Below are 18490 nucleotides of genomic sequence, written 5' to 3'. Positions count from 1 at the left end.
AGATCGCCGGGCGCGCAGGAGAGCACGTTCTGGGAGGACGTCATATGACGCCCTCCCAGAACTGGCCGGCTGCAGTGTAGCCGTCATTCGTCTATCTGAGGTCGGCAAGTAGTTAACAAACCTCCGAGGGCTTCACAGAGCAGCTGTATTTATACTGAAATTAAATTACACACAGGTGGACTCTATTTACTAATTAGCTGACTTTTGAAGGCACTTGGATACAGAAATACAAAACCCATTTAATGCGAATAAAAGTTCACTGACAAAATTCTGAATTCGAGTGGGACTTGAGATATAGTTGTAAATGCATTAAGGTGAAAAACGTTCCATGGTCACTTCCCCCACTAATTACTTATCTGAGCTCGATCCAGTGCTGTGCCTGAGAGCAGCAGTGTTGCTCTCTCCTTCTCACTGCTTCCTCACTGGACATGGAGGCATCAAATCCTGTGTCGTGAGAGCGGGGTGCTTAGCCAATTTGTGTGTATCAATAGCACAACTGCCCCATAGCAAACGACTTGCTATGGGGCACTCGGAAGGGAGGAGGAGCTGAGATCACCTGTGGTAACTCCTAGAAGAGGGGATTCAGGGGCTGTTCTGTGCAAAACCATTGGGAAAGTATGACTTGTTTGTGATTTAAGAAAAAATACTTTACAGTCACTTTAAAGGAGTCTACCAAAAGGAAAGCCTCACATGTCCTGGAAAAGCAACATGAAAATCATTGTGGCATGTATAGAAGTTAAAGTGGCATTAAAAGAGAAGTATGACCAAAGCTCTTTTGGCCATACTTATCTTCTGGGTCACAGGAGTGCCTTAGTTCCACACTCCTGTAACTCAGATTCAGCTGGCTAAAGCCGCTCTTGGTTGATGTGTCAGAACCATTGCAGGCTCTGCAGGGATCCTGACAATGTTGGTATCCACCCAGATGCCTGACTGGCAGATTGCTCAGCCTCTCAACGCACTGCTGATAGCTTGAGCCAGCTGCCCCTGCTCTCTGAACAACCCGGCACTGCAGTGTGCACTGGAAGGGCAGAGCAAAGAGTCGGTGACTGACAGTCACTGCTATATGCTCATTGAAGACAGAGAACTGAGTAATCAGTGGTCATATGATCGCTCAGTTCTCTGTCTTAGAGCCAGTTGGGGGCAGCTGCAGCATTGGACTGACATAGGTACTGTAAATACTGTAAATACTGTATAATAAATACTGTATAATAATAATAGGTGAGTATGTATGTATGTATGTTTTATTTGTAAACCCACACTTCTCCTTTAAAGTGTAATTCCAGTCAAATTCTAAATAAAGCTAAATCTACTCTCACCCCCATTCCAAGACTATTCTATCTACCCTGTAAAAGGAGTGATGCCTATACTTACCTATTCTGAAGCTGCTGTAGTCTGGTCACATGATCTGATCCCAGGGTCGGCTTCAGTTTAGAGGAGGGATAGCCAACAACGGCTGCCCCATAGTAAGCCTATGAGTGACATCATCGCCAAGGCTCTGCAGCCATTGCTGCTGCCTCTCCTCTATACTGAAGCCGGTCATGTGATCGAACTGGAAGAACTACAGAATAGGTAAGTATAGGAATCTTTCCTTCCACAAGGTAGGTAGAATAGTCTTAGAATGGCAGTGGAAGTAGTTTTAGCCTTAGTTAGAATTTGACAGGAATTCCACATTGAACCCAAAACCAAAAATCTAATATATTGCAGCTTACTAACCATTACACCCTGTTCCAAATTATTATGCAAATGATACTATTTTCCTTTACCTAAATAATTGATGTAAATAACAGTCAGCATAATTCTCATGTTATCAACTATTAAGAGTACAATTCAAATTTTATTGAACAAACCTCCTAATGATAACAGGATTTTTTTTAAACATAAAAAACTTACAATGCACTGTTCCAGATTATTACACACAGTAAGTTTCAAAACACTTTATAGGTTGTAAAGAACTGAAAATTGGCATTTGTTGTATTTGCAGCATATTAACTGAAATCAAAAGCTATTTCAATAAAACTTTTAACAACATTTTATCTTTTTAAACATTTTAACAGGTCACGTTACATTTTTACATAGGACCCCTTATTTGATAGCAGCTTCACAAGTCTTGCATCCATTGAACTTGTGAGTTTTTGGACAGTTTCTGCTTGAATTTGTTTGCAAGATGTCAGAATAGCCTCCCAGAGCTGCTGTTTGGATGTAAACTGCCTCCCACCCTCATAGATCTTTTGCTTGAGGATGCTCCAAAGGTTCTCAATAGGATTGAGGTCAGGGGAGGATGGAGGTCACACCATGACTTTCTATCCTTTTATCGCCATAGCAGCCATTGATGCAGAGGTATTCTTTGCAGCATGAGATGGTGCATTGTCATGCATGAAGATGATTTTATTACGGAAAGCATAGTTTTTTCTTCTGTACCAGGGAAGAAAGTGATCAGTCATAAACTCCACATACTTTGCAGAGGTCATCTTTACACCTTCGGGAACCCTAAAGGGGCCGACCAGCTCTGTTCCCAAGATTCTGGCCCAAAACATGACTCCACCACCGCCTTGCTGACGTCACAGCCTTGTTGGAACAGGGTGGCCATCCACCAACCATCCACTACTCCATCCATCTGGACCATCCAGGGTTGCACGGCTCTCATCAGTGAACAGGACTGTTTGAAAATTAGTCTTCATGTATTTTTCTGCCCAATGCAGCCGTTTCTGTTTGTGAGCATTGGTTAGTGGTGGCCGAATAGAAGGTTTAAGCACAGTTACAAGACTCTGGAGGACTCTACACCTTGATGTCTGTGGGACTCCAGAGGTACCAGCAGCTTCAAATATCTGTTTGTTGCTATGTAATGGTATTTTAGCAGCTGCTCTCTTGATCCGATGCATGGATCTGGCAGAAATTTTCCTCAATGTGCCTTTATCTGCACGAACCTGTCTGTGCTCTGAATTAGCCACAAATCTCTTAATAGTGCGATCATCACGCTTAAGTTTTCGTAAAATATATAATGTTTTCATACCTTGTCCAAGGCATTGAACTATTTCACTCTTTTCGGCAGCAGAGAGATCCTTTTTTTTTTCCCCATATTGCTTGAAAATGGTGCTCTGCTTTATAATGTGGAACACCCTCCTTTAGTAGTTTTTCCTTAAATTGGGCTCACCTGCCAATCTAATTATCACAGGTGTCCGAGTTTGTTTTCAGTGATCAAAAGAGCCCTGAGACACAATGCCATCCATGAGTTAAACTGAAAAACAAAATATTTCATCTTTGTGACACTTAAATATAATTTGCATAATAATTTGGAACAAGGTGTAGAGTGTGATGCCTGCATTACTTTTTCTTTTTCTTTTTTTCCCTCTCTTTTTACCTGGTGATCTGGCCAGTAACACAAGTCCTGTATTAGGGTGCCTACACTCTGGATGAAAGAGCAACAGAGAGACCAGCAATATTGTCAGTCTGGGGGGAGGGGGAGTGTTGGATGCACTACCAGATTTATATACACTAACAAACATAAGCTCCAGCTAACACTTTTCCAGCCGTTACCATCACTGTTGCATTCCCTTTGGGATACAGGTTTTACATAAATAAAAGATAACCATTATAAGCACCCTTGTCAGTGTTAAATGGTTTATCTCAACCATCTAATGCAGGTGTTTTCAAACTATGGCCCGCAGGCTGGATATGGCCTGCCAAAGACATTTATCCGGCCAGCCCCCCAAAAAATTCAGAAAATAAAAAACGGCACCAGCCAGCAAATAGCTAGGCGATAGCCTGGAAGCCCCGGATTTCACCTGCTGCAGCCAGAGGAGCAACAGGAGAAGAGGAGAGCTCACCAGGCACCAGGTACAGTGCATTGCGGTGTCCATTGTATCTGTGTACAGTGCATTGCAGTGTCCGATGTATTAGTGTACAGTGCATTGCGGTGTCCTGTGTATCCGTGTACAGTGCATTGTGGTGTCCAGTGTGTTAGAATACAGTGCGTTACAGAGTACAGTGCATCGCGGTGTCCAGTGCGTTACAGTGTACAGTGCATTGCGGTGTCCAGTATGTTATAATGCATTGCGATGTCCAGTGTATCAGAGTACAGTGCGTTACAGAGTACAGTGCATTGCGGTGTCCAGTATGTTATAATGCATTGCGATGTCCAGTGTATCAGAGTACAGTGCGTTACAGAGTACAGTGCATTGCGGTGTCCTGTGCGTTACAATGCATTGCGGTGTTCAGTGCATTACAGTGTACAGTGCATTGTGGTGTCCAGTGCGTTACAGTGTGTTATGGTCAGTGCGTTACAGAGTACAGTGCATGGCGGTCTCCAGTGCGCTACAGTGTACAGTGCATTGCGGTATCCAGTGCATTGCGGTGTCCACTGTGTTAGTGTACAGTGCATTGCGGTGTTCAGTGCGTTACAGTGTACAGTGCATGTTAAATATTGTATTGTTTTTTTCCTGGGTTTTTTTGCACTACAAATAAGATATGTGCGGTGTGCATAGGAATTTCTTAATATTTTTTTCAAACTATTATCCGGCCCCCCAACAGTGTGAAGATCTGTGAACTGGCCCCCTGTTAAAAAAGTTTGACGACCCCTGCTCTAAGGCCTTGTTTACACTTGTTTCAAAATGTGGCATTTGACTTGCATTTTTAAAGTACAGTAATTTACCAATCAAAGCAGCTATCGCTAAATAAAATGGTTCCCTTAAAGTCCTGCACACACTGTGGAGTTTGCATTGCTTTGCTTCAGAATTCTATCTTGGTGCTTAAAAGCATCTCCAGAGCTTCCATAGAATTATGTCACAGCACTCCCAAACAGCACTGGCAGCTGTTCAGGGGTTCATATTCAGAGTTAGCTTTGCTTTGTTTTGGAGGTATGAGATATCTCTGAATGCACTGGGAAACCCAACACGCGAACCAGACAAATGTCATCAGCAGCCACTTCTAATTCATGTGTATATATACCGGGAGTGCTTGCTGCAGACATCACACCTGATGTGCAGTATGGAGCAGCAGGAAGGTGAGCAGGGTCTGGATCAGAGCAACTAGTAGACAGCACATGTGGTGCGCAATGTGTAAATGCTATAGTAGCAAGTGAGCAGGGACCAAAGAGAGAGACTGAGTGATGGAGGATCAGCAGAGCTGGGGAACTAGAGCAGGAGAAATTAGCAGATGTCATACATGGTGCTCAGCATGGCAGCAATACAGTGGGAAGTGAGCCACGATCAGAGAGAGATGAATGATTAGTGAAGAATCAGCAGAACTGAGGCACCGGAGCATGAGAAACTAGCAAATGTCACATATGGTGCACAGCATGGGAGCAACATAGCGGGAGTTGAGTGTGGACTAGAGAGAGAGCAGGATCAGCAAACTGGAGTACTGAAGTGGGGTATCAACAGATGTGGGGATTGCTTCTCAGCAAGGGCTCAGCAGAGCTGGGGTTATTAATGAGCTGGGAATCTTCTGAATGGGGTTACTATTGAGGGGGGCTCTGCTGAACTGGGGGTTCTAATAAGTTCTAATAAGTTGGGGGCATTAATGAGTTGGAGATCTGCTGAGCGGGGGGGGCACTAATGAGTTGGGGATCTACTGAGCGGGGGCACTACTGAGCTGGGGATCTACTGAGCGGAGCACTAATAAGCTGGAGATCTGCTGAACAGGGATACTAATGAGCTGGGGATATGCTGAGCAGAGGTACTAGTGTGCTGGGGATCTGCTGAACAGGGGTATCACTGGTCTTGGGGGTATTACTGAGCTGGGGTACTACTGAACCCTTTTAAAACAAATAGAAAACAGACACACAAAAGGGCATTTGCCAAGCTGCAAAATATATTCCCATGGGCAACAGATTTAAAAGGCTAAAAATCAAACCTATGTGGCTTACGGCCAAAGTTAAAAATATAAGTTATAGATAATAAGAAAATAAATTTTATTAAATATAAAAATGAAGGAACGCTATCATCATGAAAACGAGCAACAGATTGCAAAAGATAGCAGGACCAACCCCCAAAAATACTTCAAATATATTAATAGTAAAAAGGTCCGATCCGAGCATGTAGGCCCTTTACAAAATAATCTAGAGTGGGTGACTGGGGACAAAGAGAAGGCAAATTTATTAAATACCTTCTTCAGGTCTGTGTATACAAAGGAGCATGGGGGAGCTCTTGTCCATAATGGGCATGGTATTGACACAGCTCCAGATGATCCACATTGGCTCACAATTGATATGATCCAAAAATATTTAGACAGAATAAAGGTAAATAAAGCACCTGGACCGGATGGCATACGCCCACGGGTCCTTAAAGAATTGAGCTCTGTCATTTCCAAGCCATTGTTTCTCATTTTTAGGGACTCTTTAATGACTGGTATAGTACCACTGGATTGGCGTAAGGCCAATGTGGTGACAATATTTAAAAAGGGGTCAAAATCTTTACCAAGTAATTATAGACCTGTTAGTTTAACTTCTATAGTTGGGAATATATTGGAGAGTTTAAGAAAAGACCACATAGATGAGTTCTTGCTGGAAAAAATATTTTAAGCAACAGACAGCATGGATTCATGAAAGACAGAAGTTGTCAAACAAATCTGATTTCTTTTTAAGAGGAGGTGAGGAAAACCTTGGACAGAGGGATGGCTGTGAACATGGTACTTGGATTTTGCAAAAGCATTTGACACCGTTCCCCACACATGGCTAATGTGTAATGTAAAGTCTATGGACTTGGAAAAATCCGTATGTAAATGAATAGAAAACTGGCTAAAAGATTGTATTCAAAGAGTAGTGGTTAATGATTCATACTCTGAATGGTCTAGGGTTGTCAGTGGTGTACCCCAAGGCTCAATGTTGTGTTAAGTACGCCTTTTCAAGGAAGGACATCAACGCCAATTCTGTTGCATTCGTCTGATATAAGTTTACTGGAGAATTACAATGTACATTGGATCACAGAGCATGCAGAGACAATGTGATACAGATAGATACATGGGTGGATGTTTTAAAGGAAACCTTAACAATGGTTTTCAATCATTGGCATAAGTCCAAATCATGAGAAATTCCTAACTGATTGTCTCAATACCGGATGTGGTCACACTGACCTCTTGGACACAAGTAAAGATTCTTTGTCACGAACGCAGCATTAGACCCCAGCCCTTCTCACCAAACTCGTGACCGAAGGACTAGCCAATCTAAAACCGTGCTGTCACATGCGTAACAATGCCACACCCAGCTGCACCCTGCAGAACGATTTTCCAGCTAATTGGACCACAATCGATGTACCGGCAGCCTGAGCGATTGTTACTGAGTCAGGTTAATTACGCAATTAACCCTTCACACTGCCAACACCTCCTTTTTGTACAGAGAAAGAGGAAACTCTGCGATATCAGCTAAAACACTATAATGGTTGAGATAATTGCATAATACGGTCACCGCAGGCCGATTATGCAGAGGGTTAAACAAACAGTAGCGTCTCTTTAGAGGCAGGAATTCGTAAATTGCAATAAAGCGCTATAGAAACAGTTCAACACTTTGAGAAGGAAAGATTTATTACTAAAAGGTCAAACGGGTGCAATAAAAATATTTCCAGAAAAAGATGTAAGATATATATATATATATATATATATTTATATATATATATTTATAAATATACAGAGACTAACAGCACAGCAAAGAGATATCAGAGAGAGGTGAAAGGGTTAAGGTACTTGCCAAAGTCCTTGGTTAGCAGATCCAAGTTTCAGAGCGAAAGGGCACTGGTCTCCCCAGGTGGTACTGATGTTAAAATGGGAGACGTCTTCAACTTACTCTTCTTAGGCCTGACAGCCTAATTTGTAGTTCCCAAGCAGGGGGTGTCTCTGAAGTCAAGGACCAATACCCCGTTTAGGGCGTGGAGGTCTGGGCGTGGACCTAAACTAGAGCCAAAATCTTGTGTAGTTCATATTTTGGCTCATAACTTTTCCTAGGCACAAGTGACATTCCACCCACGAGTAGATTATTATGCAGACATGTCTGAGGATTGATTAGATATGAATTATGAAATTATACACTGAACGGTTCACGAGATCTATTTTTCGGCTTTCCTATGTATTCGAGACAAGGCGAGTGACCTATCAAATTATTCATCTTCTCTTAGCCAATCTGACGATATGTCTGGTTTTTATGTAAGTCTCTCATATTCCAAGATATGAGACATAGGGGAAAAATGGATTTTTAAAAGTGTTAGCTGGCCCCGCCTTCCTTGGAATGTCTTGAACTCCAGGGAAAGCTTGCCTTATCTTATACGAGGTGTTACATTTTACAGGTTCTTCTGACAGCTAGGCCCCAGCTCCCTTGGGGACTTTATAGCTCCTAGCCCCCTGCTGGGCCCTGGCATCCTGTTACATTCCTAACACACATACTCACTGGCCAAATGTCGCTGTGACTCTCAGAAAGGGAGGGGGAGAATGAGGGGGAAGTATGTTTGTCAGGATGGTTAACCCCTTTTTCCAAGATGGAGGTTCTTAACAAAATGGAGGACTGCGTCAGTCTCTGGGTATACGCTGTCACAGTCATAATAACTCCAACTATGATTACACAAAAAGGGACTTTTTAGCAAAATAGTGATTTTTGAGAAATGGTCTTGACTGTTCAGCCAACCATTTCTGGAAAAGAGAAACCACAGATGTCCCAACAACTAGATACATAAGGTTGCAAAGGTTATAAAATACCTTAAGAATTCAAGAACAGAAAAACAAGTACAGAAAAACAGTTATAGAGGAACTCTTGATATAAGAATGATATGATGATCTGACTCCATATTGTTCACATCTTTACAGTTAGGACCCTTACTTTTTAGTATATTTATAAACAATATAGAGTCTGGGATTAAAAATACCATTTCAGTCTTTGCAGATGACACCAAGCATTGCCGTTGAATAACGGCGTTACAGGATGTCTTCAATTTACAAGCCTCAGTGACCTCAATGTACTGTTTAATTGGGCAACTATGTGGCAAATGAGGTTTAATGTTGATAAATGTAAGGTTATGCACTTGGGGGCTAAGAATATGCATGCATCATACATACTAGGGGGAGTACAACTGGGGGAATCAATGGAGGAGAAGGATCTGGGAGTTCTGGTAGATCTCAAGCTTAATAATTGCATGCAATGCCAAGCTGCGGTTTCTAAAGCAAGCAAAATCCTCTCTTGCATTAAGAGGTATAGACTCCAGAGAGAGAGATATAATTTTACCCCTGTACAAATCATTAGTAATACCTCATCTGGAATCTGAAGTTTAGTTTTTGGCACCAATTCACAAAAAGAACATTGGGGAACTGGAGAAAGTACAGAGAAGGGCAACCAAACTGATAAGAGGCATGGAGAAGCTCAGCTATGAGGAAAGATTAGAGGAACTGAATTTATTCTCTCTTGAGAAGAGGAGATTAAGGGGGGATATGATCAACATGTATAAATACATCAGTGGTTCATATAGTGAACTCGGTGTAGAGCTATTCACCCTGAGGTCATCACAGAGGACAAGGGGGCACGCTTTACATCTGGAGGAAAAGAAATTTAATTTCCAAACATGGAAAGGTTTCTTCACAGTGAGAGCTGTGAAAATGTGGAACAGACTCCCTCAAGAGTTGGTTCTGGCCAGCTCAGCGGATTGCTTTAAAAAAGGCCTGGATTCTTTCTTAGATACACAGAATATAACCGGATACTAACATTTATAGGTAAAGTTGATCCAGGGAATATCAGATTGCCGCTTGGGGGATCAGGAAGGAATTTTTTTCCTTGCCAGGAGCAAATTAGATCATGCTTTGCTGGGTTTTTTTGCCTTCCTCTGGATCAACTGTGGGTATATGATTATAACTTTTTATTTTTTTTTTTATGGTTGAACTAGATGGACTTTGGTCTTTTTTCAGCCAGACTAGCTATGTAAGCTTCATTAGCACTTTAATGCATCACAAAAGCATCAAAACACATACAAAAATGCACATTACAGCAGTAGACTCTTTAATATGCGTTACTAAACAACACAAGTGTAAATTAACCCAAACTGCTACATCTGCAAGACTTACTGGCAGAATTACCAGATGAAAACAGAAGAGCGAAAGCCTAAAAATAAGGCACAAATGTAAGCCATCGTATCTAAGAACTGCTGAGCTATAGTAAGTAAACTGGCACATACCATACATAATTGTAAAATCTCAATATTTTTGCCTAGATTTCCATGACACAGTTGAATTTCCAAATGCATTTACAGTACATGGGTGTTCCTATTGTAACTGTAACTTTTTTTTTTTTGTCTTAAAAACAGTTCAATGATGAAAAAAGACTCATGGTCTTTCATCAGAACTTACAGGATATCATTGAAGATCAACTGAGCCTTGCATCCATCCATTATATGAGGTCACACTATCAAGAGGCAATAGATATATACAAGAGGATATTGCTAGAGAACAGGTATGCATCAAAAGTGTTATTTTAATTATGGAAAACTAATTATTTGGAAGGCTTGGTTTCTGAATTTGTCATATGCAAACAAGGAACTATACTTTGTACTCACTCAACACCCTTTTCTTACAATACAGTTCTATATCCCCAGAACGTCCTTTGCTGCAATCAGCTCCACTGAATTTTTAAACACGCTAAATGATAGTTGATACTCTAAATCAACTGATACTGTACAACAAAACCTGTCATCTTTTGATCCCCTACCCCACTCCCTGGGATAATTATAGGTAATAGTGATTTTTGAGCTTAGCTTTGCTGCAGAAGTTCTTTCAGTCACAGCAGCTCATGTATGCCCATATGCTTTTTAAGATGTTAAAACCGTTTGAAAGGCAATTTTTTTTTTTTACACTAAACTCCAGCTTTTTGTACACTTGACATCATAAAGCACTGTGTTGCGGTGTTAGCCAAGACTTTCTTGTCTCAGACATGGAACACAATAGAGTCTCTCTGAGCGGCGCTCAGCCACTCAGAAAGCAATGTATTCTGTCAATGAATACAAAGCTTCCTCTGATTGGCTGAGTCAGAGAGGCGGGCTGATGATGTTACAACTTCTGACTCAGCCAACTCTTGACTAGACACACACAGTGTGTGAAGCTCGGCTTCACCCCCTCCTCACAAGATTTGATTGACAGCAGCTGGAGTCAATGGCTCCGCTGCAATCAGTGCAGCCTGTGAGAGCAGGGAGTGACGAAAGACCAGATGCAGCCAGGCACAGTGCTGGAGGGATCACACAGCAGAGAATGCATTAAGGTAAAAAATGTTTTAACTTTACAACTTTAATCATGTGATCTCTGCTGAAGGAATAATCAGCAAATGTGAACTTTTTGAACAGGAGCCAATGAATTCTAGCTTGCATTGTTTCCAATTTTGCCCCTTAGCTGGGCACACCAGTTTTGTTATTATTCACAGTACATTACAGCCCTGAACGTTTGTAAAATATCCTCTTGAAAACAAGTATTTTCTGAAAGTGCAGGGCCTGTAGAATTAAGAGAATAGTATTGTAAATTTGTGCAGATGCACTAAACATGCTGTTATCGTACACAAACACAACCTAGTCTCTTAAACATCTTAAAAAACAAATTGTAGAACTGTACTGTAATGTGGGTCTAAATCTCCCTTTACTTTAAAATACAATCATCGTTCAAATTGCACTTTGGAACCCACTGACAGGTTGTAAGGAAGCAATGTGATGCCTCCTCACAGGCTGTTTTAACCCCATTTTTGCCAACAGTCATGCAGCAACTGTGTATATCGCACATGGTTGCAGGGCGTTTACGGCACTTGCTACATTTGCTGTAGTGTGTAGCACTCAGCGGGCTCACTGCCTGCTGACCGCTACATGTTGGGTAAACATGGTGTAAAGAAAAGCACCCGTATCCGCTGCTTATTGCTGCTGTACTGTACATTTTTGCTGCTAAACCACACATCTAGATGAAGCCTAACTGTAATCTATGCATTCGATCCTCATAATTGAGGTCCTCCATCACCCTTTTAAATTTTGTTTCCCTTCACTGAACTCCTCTTTTCTTTAGAAAGTTTGGAGACCCCCTGATCTGCAAGCACCCCGGATCCTTTTCCTTCATTCTGATTTTCCCAGCCCCTCATAATATGTATTTTGTATGTGTATTTTTGACAGCCAAGTGCATAACTTTACATTTCTCAATATTGAACCTCATCTGCCAGGTAGCTGTCCAACCCCCTATTATGGTGTTCCTTCAGTGATGCTGCATCCTATGCCAAAGTTAATTCCTTGCATAATTTGTTATGACCAGCAAAACCTGAAAGCAAGCTCTTGATTCCAACCTCCTATATCGTTTTTTTTTTTATACTCTATTGCTTATTTTACATTTAAAATACATACAAAATAGTACAAAATGCAATACATTTATTTAATACACATTTACTACATATTCGTTCCAAGCACTTAATCAACCTCACATTTCAGTCATCCTGATTACTGCTGTCCACTACCTTACATTTCTAATCTTATTATTATTTCTCTGTTTCTATCCCTCCTATCTCTTTTCATTATCAGTCACTTCAACCTTACACCACTCACGCCAAATATTATAAAATTTCTGTGCTGTCCTCCTATATTCATATATTACTTTTTCATATGATATAATGTAATTAACTGCTTCAATCCAGCTTGCCTGTATTTTGCTTGCTGGACCTTTGACAAAGTAACCTGCGCTTACTTACAGTGCTCCAGTAACTAAAACCAGGAAAAGGCGAAAATTCTTTCCAACCAGTACAATCCTACCAGTATCCAAACCGGTCAGCCTGCCGTCTGTGAACCTGCCTTCTATTGTTCAGGCTGATGCCTGATGACCCAGTGTACACTACCCAGCCTGATGACCCGATCCGGCCTGATGATCCTACCCAGCCTGATGATCCTATCCAGCTTGATGATCTGGTGCCCGCTACCCAGCCTGATGGCCCGATCCGGCCTGATGGCCCGATCCGGCCTGATGGTCCAATCTGGCCAGATGACCTGATCCAGCCTGATGACCCGATCCAGCCTGATGACCCGGTGTTCGTGATCCAGCCTGGTGCCTCGGTGCCTGTGGTCCGGCCTGGTGCCTCGGTGCCTGTGGTCCGGCCTGGTGCCTCGGTGCCCGTGGTCCGGCCTGGTGCCTCGGTGCCCGTGGTCCGGCCTGGTGCTTTGGTGCCCGTGGTCCGGCCTGGTGCTTTGGTGCCCGTGGTCCGGCCTGGTGACTCAGTGCCCGCTGTCGTGCCAGATGACTCGGTGCCTGCTGTCGTGCCAAATGACTCGGTGCCCGCTGTTCTGCCAGATGACTCGGTGCCCGCTGTCGTGCCAGATGACTCGGTGCCCGCTGTCGTGCCAGATGACTCGGTGCCCGCTGTCGAGCTTGGTGACTCGGTGCCCACTGTCGTGCCAGTTGACTCGGTGCCCTCTGTCGAGCTTGGTGACTCAGCGCCCGCTGTTCTGCCAGATGACTCGGTGCCCGCTGTTCTGCCAGATGACTCGGTGCCCGCTGTCGAGCTTGGTGACTCTGTGCCTGCTGTTCTGCCAGATGACTCAGTGCCCACTGTCGTGCCAGATGACTCAGTGCCCACTGTCGTGCAAGTTGACTCGGTGCCCGCTGTCGTGCCAGTTGACTCGGTGCCCGCTGTCGTGCCAGTTGACTCGGTGCCCGCTGTCGTGCCAGTTGACCCGGTGCCCGCTGTCGTGCCAGTTGACTCGGTGCCCGCTGTCGTGCCAGTTGACTCGGTGCCCGCTGTCGTGCCAGTTGACCCGGTGCCCGCTGTCGTGCCAGTTGACCCGGTGCCCGCTGTCGTGCCAGATGACCCGGTGCCCGCTGTCGTGCCAGATGACCCGGTGCCCGCTGTCGTGCCAGATGACCCGGTGCCCGCTGTCGTGCCAGATGACCCGGTGCCCGCTGTCGTGCCAGATGACCCGGTGCTCGCTGTCCTGCCAGATGACTCGGTGCCCGCTTTAGAGCTTGATGCCTCGGTGCCTGCTGCCTTGACTGATGGCCCGGTGCCCGCTGCCTTGACTGATGGCCCGGTGCCCGCTGCCTCGCCTGATGGCCCGGTGCTCGCTACCTCGCCTGATGGCCCGGTGCTCGCTGCCTCGCCTGATGGCCCGGTGCCCTCTGCCTCACCTGATGGCCTCTGCCGACTGCCCCGCCTGATGTGCCTCCGTCCGCTGCCCAGCCTGATGTGCCTCCGTCCGCTGCCCAGCCTGATGTGCCTCCGTCCGCTGCCCAGCCTGATGTGCCTCCGTCCGCTTCCCAGCCTGATGTGCCTCCGCCCACTGCCCAGCCTGATGTGCCAGCCCCTGATATCCAGCCAGTTACCTGACCCGGGCGGTGGAACATTTTGCCCACTAAGGACTATTTGGAGCGTCCTGAGGCTGCTTCTTGAGGGGGGGGGTACTGTCAGGAATGGACTCGCCAATGGTGGTGGGACTCACCTGCCTTGTGGGCTGCAGTACCAGGGCTAGCCTGTGGGTGCTCTCAGCAACCAGAAGCTCACGCCTGCAGTTAGCCATCACCTGAGGCTGATTGCAGGAGGTGTATTTAAGGAATGGCCAGACCTGCAGTCAGTGCCTTGTTGTACTGTTTCGCTTGGCCCCGATATCCTGATCCTGCTTGCGTCTACCCTGATTCTGCACGAACTCTGCCTGTACTGACATCAGCTAGTCCTGACCACTCTCCCGCCTGCTCCTGGTACCTTGTTTGCTACCGACTCGGCCTGCCTGACTACGTTTTTAGTGTTGTATGTATGGTTGTTTGTTGGAGGTTTGGTTTGTTGCACTGTGTTATGTTTTGCACTGCGTTTATGTATTGTTAGGCTTTAATAAATTTCCTACACCTATACAGCCCTCCTGCAACTCTGATGATCTTGCACAGGACCTGGAACAAAACATCTCCTCTGATGAATTACTCCTGGCCCTCAAACAAATGAAACCTGGCAAAAGCCCATGCCCCGATGGCCTCCGTTGCTTACTACAAGACATTCATAGACACCCTGTGGGATCCCTGTCTTGAGGCCTTCAATTCTTTCAATTCCCCTTCCGCCTCTCCAAACCATTTCCTGGAAGCCCATATCACTGTCATACCCAAAGGGGGAAAGGATGCAACCTCAGTTACTAGCTATAAGCCTATCTCACTCTTGAATGTCGACGTCAAACTTTACGCTAAAATCTTAGCCAATCGACTCATACCGCTGCTCCCTTCCTTGGTGAACCTAGACCAAGTAGGTTTCATCGTAGGGAGGGAAGCGAGAGACAATACTACCAAGGACCTGAATATACTCCATTTCCTCCATTCTTCACAACAGCCGGGCTTCCTTCTCTCCCTGGACGTGGAGAAAGCCTTCGACAGGGTGGCCTGGGACTACCTACAGGCTTCCCTGAGTACACTAGGTCTAAGAGAGAATATGCTTTATTACATCATGACTTTGTACTCAAGTCCAATGGCCCAAGTCTGGGTAAATGGACACCTGTCGAGACCCTTCCCTCTCTAGAAGGCACACGTCAAGGCTGCCCCCTTTCACCGCTTCTCTTTGTCTTATCGCTAGAACCCTTGCTTTGTAAACTCCGGATGAATCCCAATATCAAGGGAATCTCTGTTGAGGGACATACACATAAAATTGCCGCTAACGCGGACGATATTTTGCTTTTTCTATCGGAACCCAGAACCATCCTGCCCAACCTTCCTAAAGACTTTCACTCCTTTCAATTCCTCTCTAATCTCAAAATGCATTTCTCCAAATCCTGTGCTCTAAACGTTACCCTTCCGCTAGAGGTGGTCGCTGCATGTAAATCACACTTCCTGTTCAAATGGGAAACGGAAGCCCTTACATATCTTGGCATACAGCTCCCTAATACTCTCCAGCAGCTTTACGTAAAAAATGTTATCCCTGCCCTTCGAGCCATTCAGAAAGACCTCTCGACTTGGCATCGCCCATGTTTTTCCTGGTTCGGAAGGGCCGCGATCCTCAAAATGAACATCCCCCCCCCCGCCTTCTCTACCTGTTCCAGACCATTCCTATCCACTTGCCACCGGCTTTCTTTGCTCTTTGCAGGAGAATCTGCTCACAGTTCTTATGGAGTTACAAACGGCCACGTATTTCCTTTTCTCATTTGACCCTCACCAAATCCAAGGGGGGGTATCAGGCTCCCCAATCTTCAAAAATATCACTGGGCCTGTCATCTCACCAGGATTATAGATTGGAATGTGCATTCGTCCACAAAAGCTTGGGTTCGCCTCGAGGATTCCCTCTCCTTTGACATTGATTCCTTGGCTTCCACCGAAACATACCCCCATGATACTTCATACACATCCACTGATTGGAGAAACTTTGAAGATCATCCAATCGGCTTGCAAATCTGCTTCCATTTCTATGCCCCTAATCCTCTTACCTCCCTACGCAGGAATCCGGATTTCCTACCGGGCATGCACACATCTTTTCTTTCGGACCATTGGCCTCACCAACATATGCGTGCAGAACACTTATTTTGTAATGGCCATTTGAAGTCCCTAGCCTCACTCATCCCCTCCATGAAGGATCATACCTTCCCCTTTTGGGCATACCTCCAAATAAGGCATTTCCTCCGCTCTAAAGCCCACCACAACAAATGGACCTGCCTTCTCACCCCCTTCGAAGCTCTTTGTTCTAAAACGGAACCCCAGCGACATTTTGATTTCCACCACACATCTTCTCCTATTTGGAGACCAATCCCCTTCACACTACCAGCCTGTCGAGCTTGGATGAGAGACTTGGACATCAATTTATCTCTTTCGGATTGGGACCAAATATTCACTTATACACATAAAGGTTCCTTGAACGTATCTACGCAAGAAAATGGATATAAATTGGTCTCCCACTGGTATAGGACCCCCTCCAAACTCTATCACTTTAACCCAAGCCTATCCAAATCATGTTGGAGATGTGATTCCGAGGACGGTTCACTTCTTCATATTTGGTGGTCCTGCCCTGCCATCCAACCCTTCTGGGAAGGGGTCCATCGCATAACCTCGTCGGTCTCTTCTCTACCTCTTGACTTTTCCCCAGCCCAATGTCTCCTCCACCATACCTCTATCCACAGGTGCCTTTACTTCACGTTTCTAGCAATGCACATGTTAAACGCAGCCAAATTAAGCATACCAATCCTATGAAGTTCTACCCGCCCCCCATCGATTCCAGAATGGCTGATCCGTCTGAATAGAGTAGCAGAGATGGAGGAACTCATCGAAACATCACGCGACAATCCGACCAAATTTTCGCACACATGGGCCTGTTGGATCCACTTTCAAACGACTCCCGAATATCGCTCCATTATGAGTTTCCCTCCTTGATAGCCCCCGATCCTGAAGCCCCTGCTTGTCTGCTTGACTGAAAGACCCACCTGACCTCCCCCCTGGAGCTGAGTGCCCTTCTCTTCATTTTTAGTTAAAGGAAATGCGACTCGCCTTCTTGTCAGACCCCTGATGAACTGATCCCAGTCTTGACCCCCTGGGGTTGTTCCCTAGGCCCCCCCCCTTTTTCTTTTCTTTTTTTTTTCTTTTTCCCTCTTCTTCTTCGCTCTTTCTCCTCCCCCTTCCCTCTTACTCCTCCTCCCTTCCCCTCTCCCCATTGTGGTGGTTTATGATAAAAATGTATTCTAAATACTTAGGGCGGTGTCCTCTCCCTTAAACAAAATATTGCAGTGCCTCCAGCCGTTAAAATACGGCAAATATTTAAGAAACCAATAATTTGGACACCTTAATAATTTGATCACTACTTAATAATTTACCTTGAGTTCTTTTACCAATATGATTTCGTACCATATACACAAAATTTGCCTTTTTGATAAATAAATAAATTTATGTACAAATATTTATATATATATTAATACTAACGCAAAATACTGGTGATGAATATATTCGTACACACAATCAAAGATATAGTACGCTAATATCTACGGTATCAGATAAGATATGATTGTCAAATAAGGGAAAACAACATTTTGGGAGGTTAGTTGCAACCTATAGTGCTTCAGATATTATTTTCCATTTCCCACGGCCGTAGGGAAATAACAAAATATCTCTGATAATTAGCACCGCAAAAACACTACAAATTAGTTAGTATGCAGTATATAGCCTCAGTACCAATATTCAAACAGTTATAGTTAAATCATATAGATAACCTTAATACATTCCTAACCACACAATACAAATGTTGTAAATCTTAGAAAGTTTGAAATATAAAAGAAAATTACAATATTTTGGCACAGTCTCACCACTCCCAGAATCTTGATTTTGAGGCCTCCTGGTGGGATGCAATTGGAAAAGAAATGTTTCTGGGCAGTCAGGCACCAGAATTTAAGTGAGCATCAGCGTCTCTGGCGAAAATCTTTTCCTTCAAAATGGCAGCTGGAAGTTCTCAGCAAAATGGCCACAGGTGGCAAGTGAGTATAGTGCAGTATATAGTGGTAATAGAGTAGTGAAGAAGTAGTTTCTGGAGTAGTTCAGAAGTGATCAAGAAGATTAGAAGATATCAGAAGGTTAAAGT

At 44.3% G+C, this 18490-nt stretch overlaps 1 protein-coding gene across 4 annotated transcripts in view; it reads left to right on the top strand.

Annotated features, from left to right (window-relative positions):
• IFT56 (intraflagellar transport 56) overlaps positions 1-18490 on the top strand; it is a 555685-nt gene that overhangs the window by 113550 nt on the left and 423645 nt on the right. For all 4 annotated transcript variants that reach the window (XM_089660945.1, XM_089660944.1, XM_089660942.1 and 1 more), the window contains one exon: positions 10269-10414. In XM_089660945.1, coding sequence (XP_089517071.1) covers positions 10269-10414 — 146 coding nt within the window. The remainder of the gene's footprint in view (positions 1-10268; positions 10415-18490) is intronic.

Source organism: Staurois parvus, unplaced genomic scaffold (genome assembly GCF_062004578.1).
Source record: "Staurois parvus isolate SC_StPar_1 unplaced genomic scaffold, SC_StPar_1.0 ptg001291l, whole genome shotgun sequence".
NCBI classification, from domain to species: domain Eukaryota; kingdom Metazoa; phylum Chordata; class Amphibia; order Anura; family Ranidae; genus Staurois; species Staurois parvus.
The sequence above is the reverse complement of the archived record's forward strand: the minus strand, read 5'-3'. Positions and strand labels throughout refer to the sequence as shown.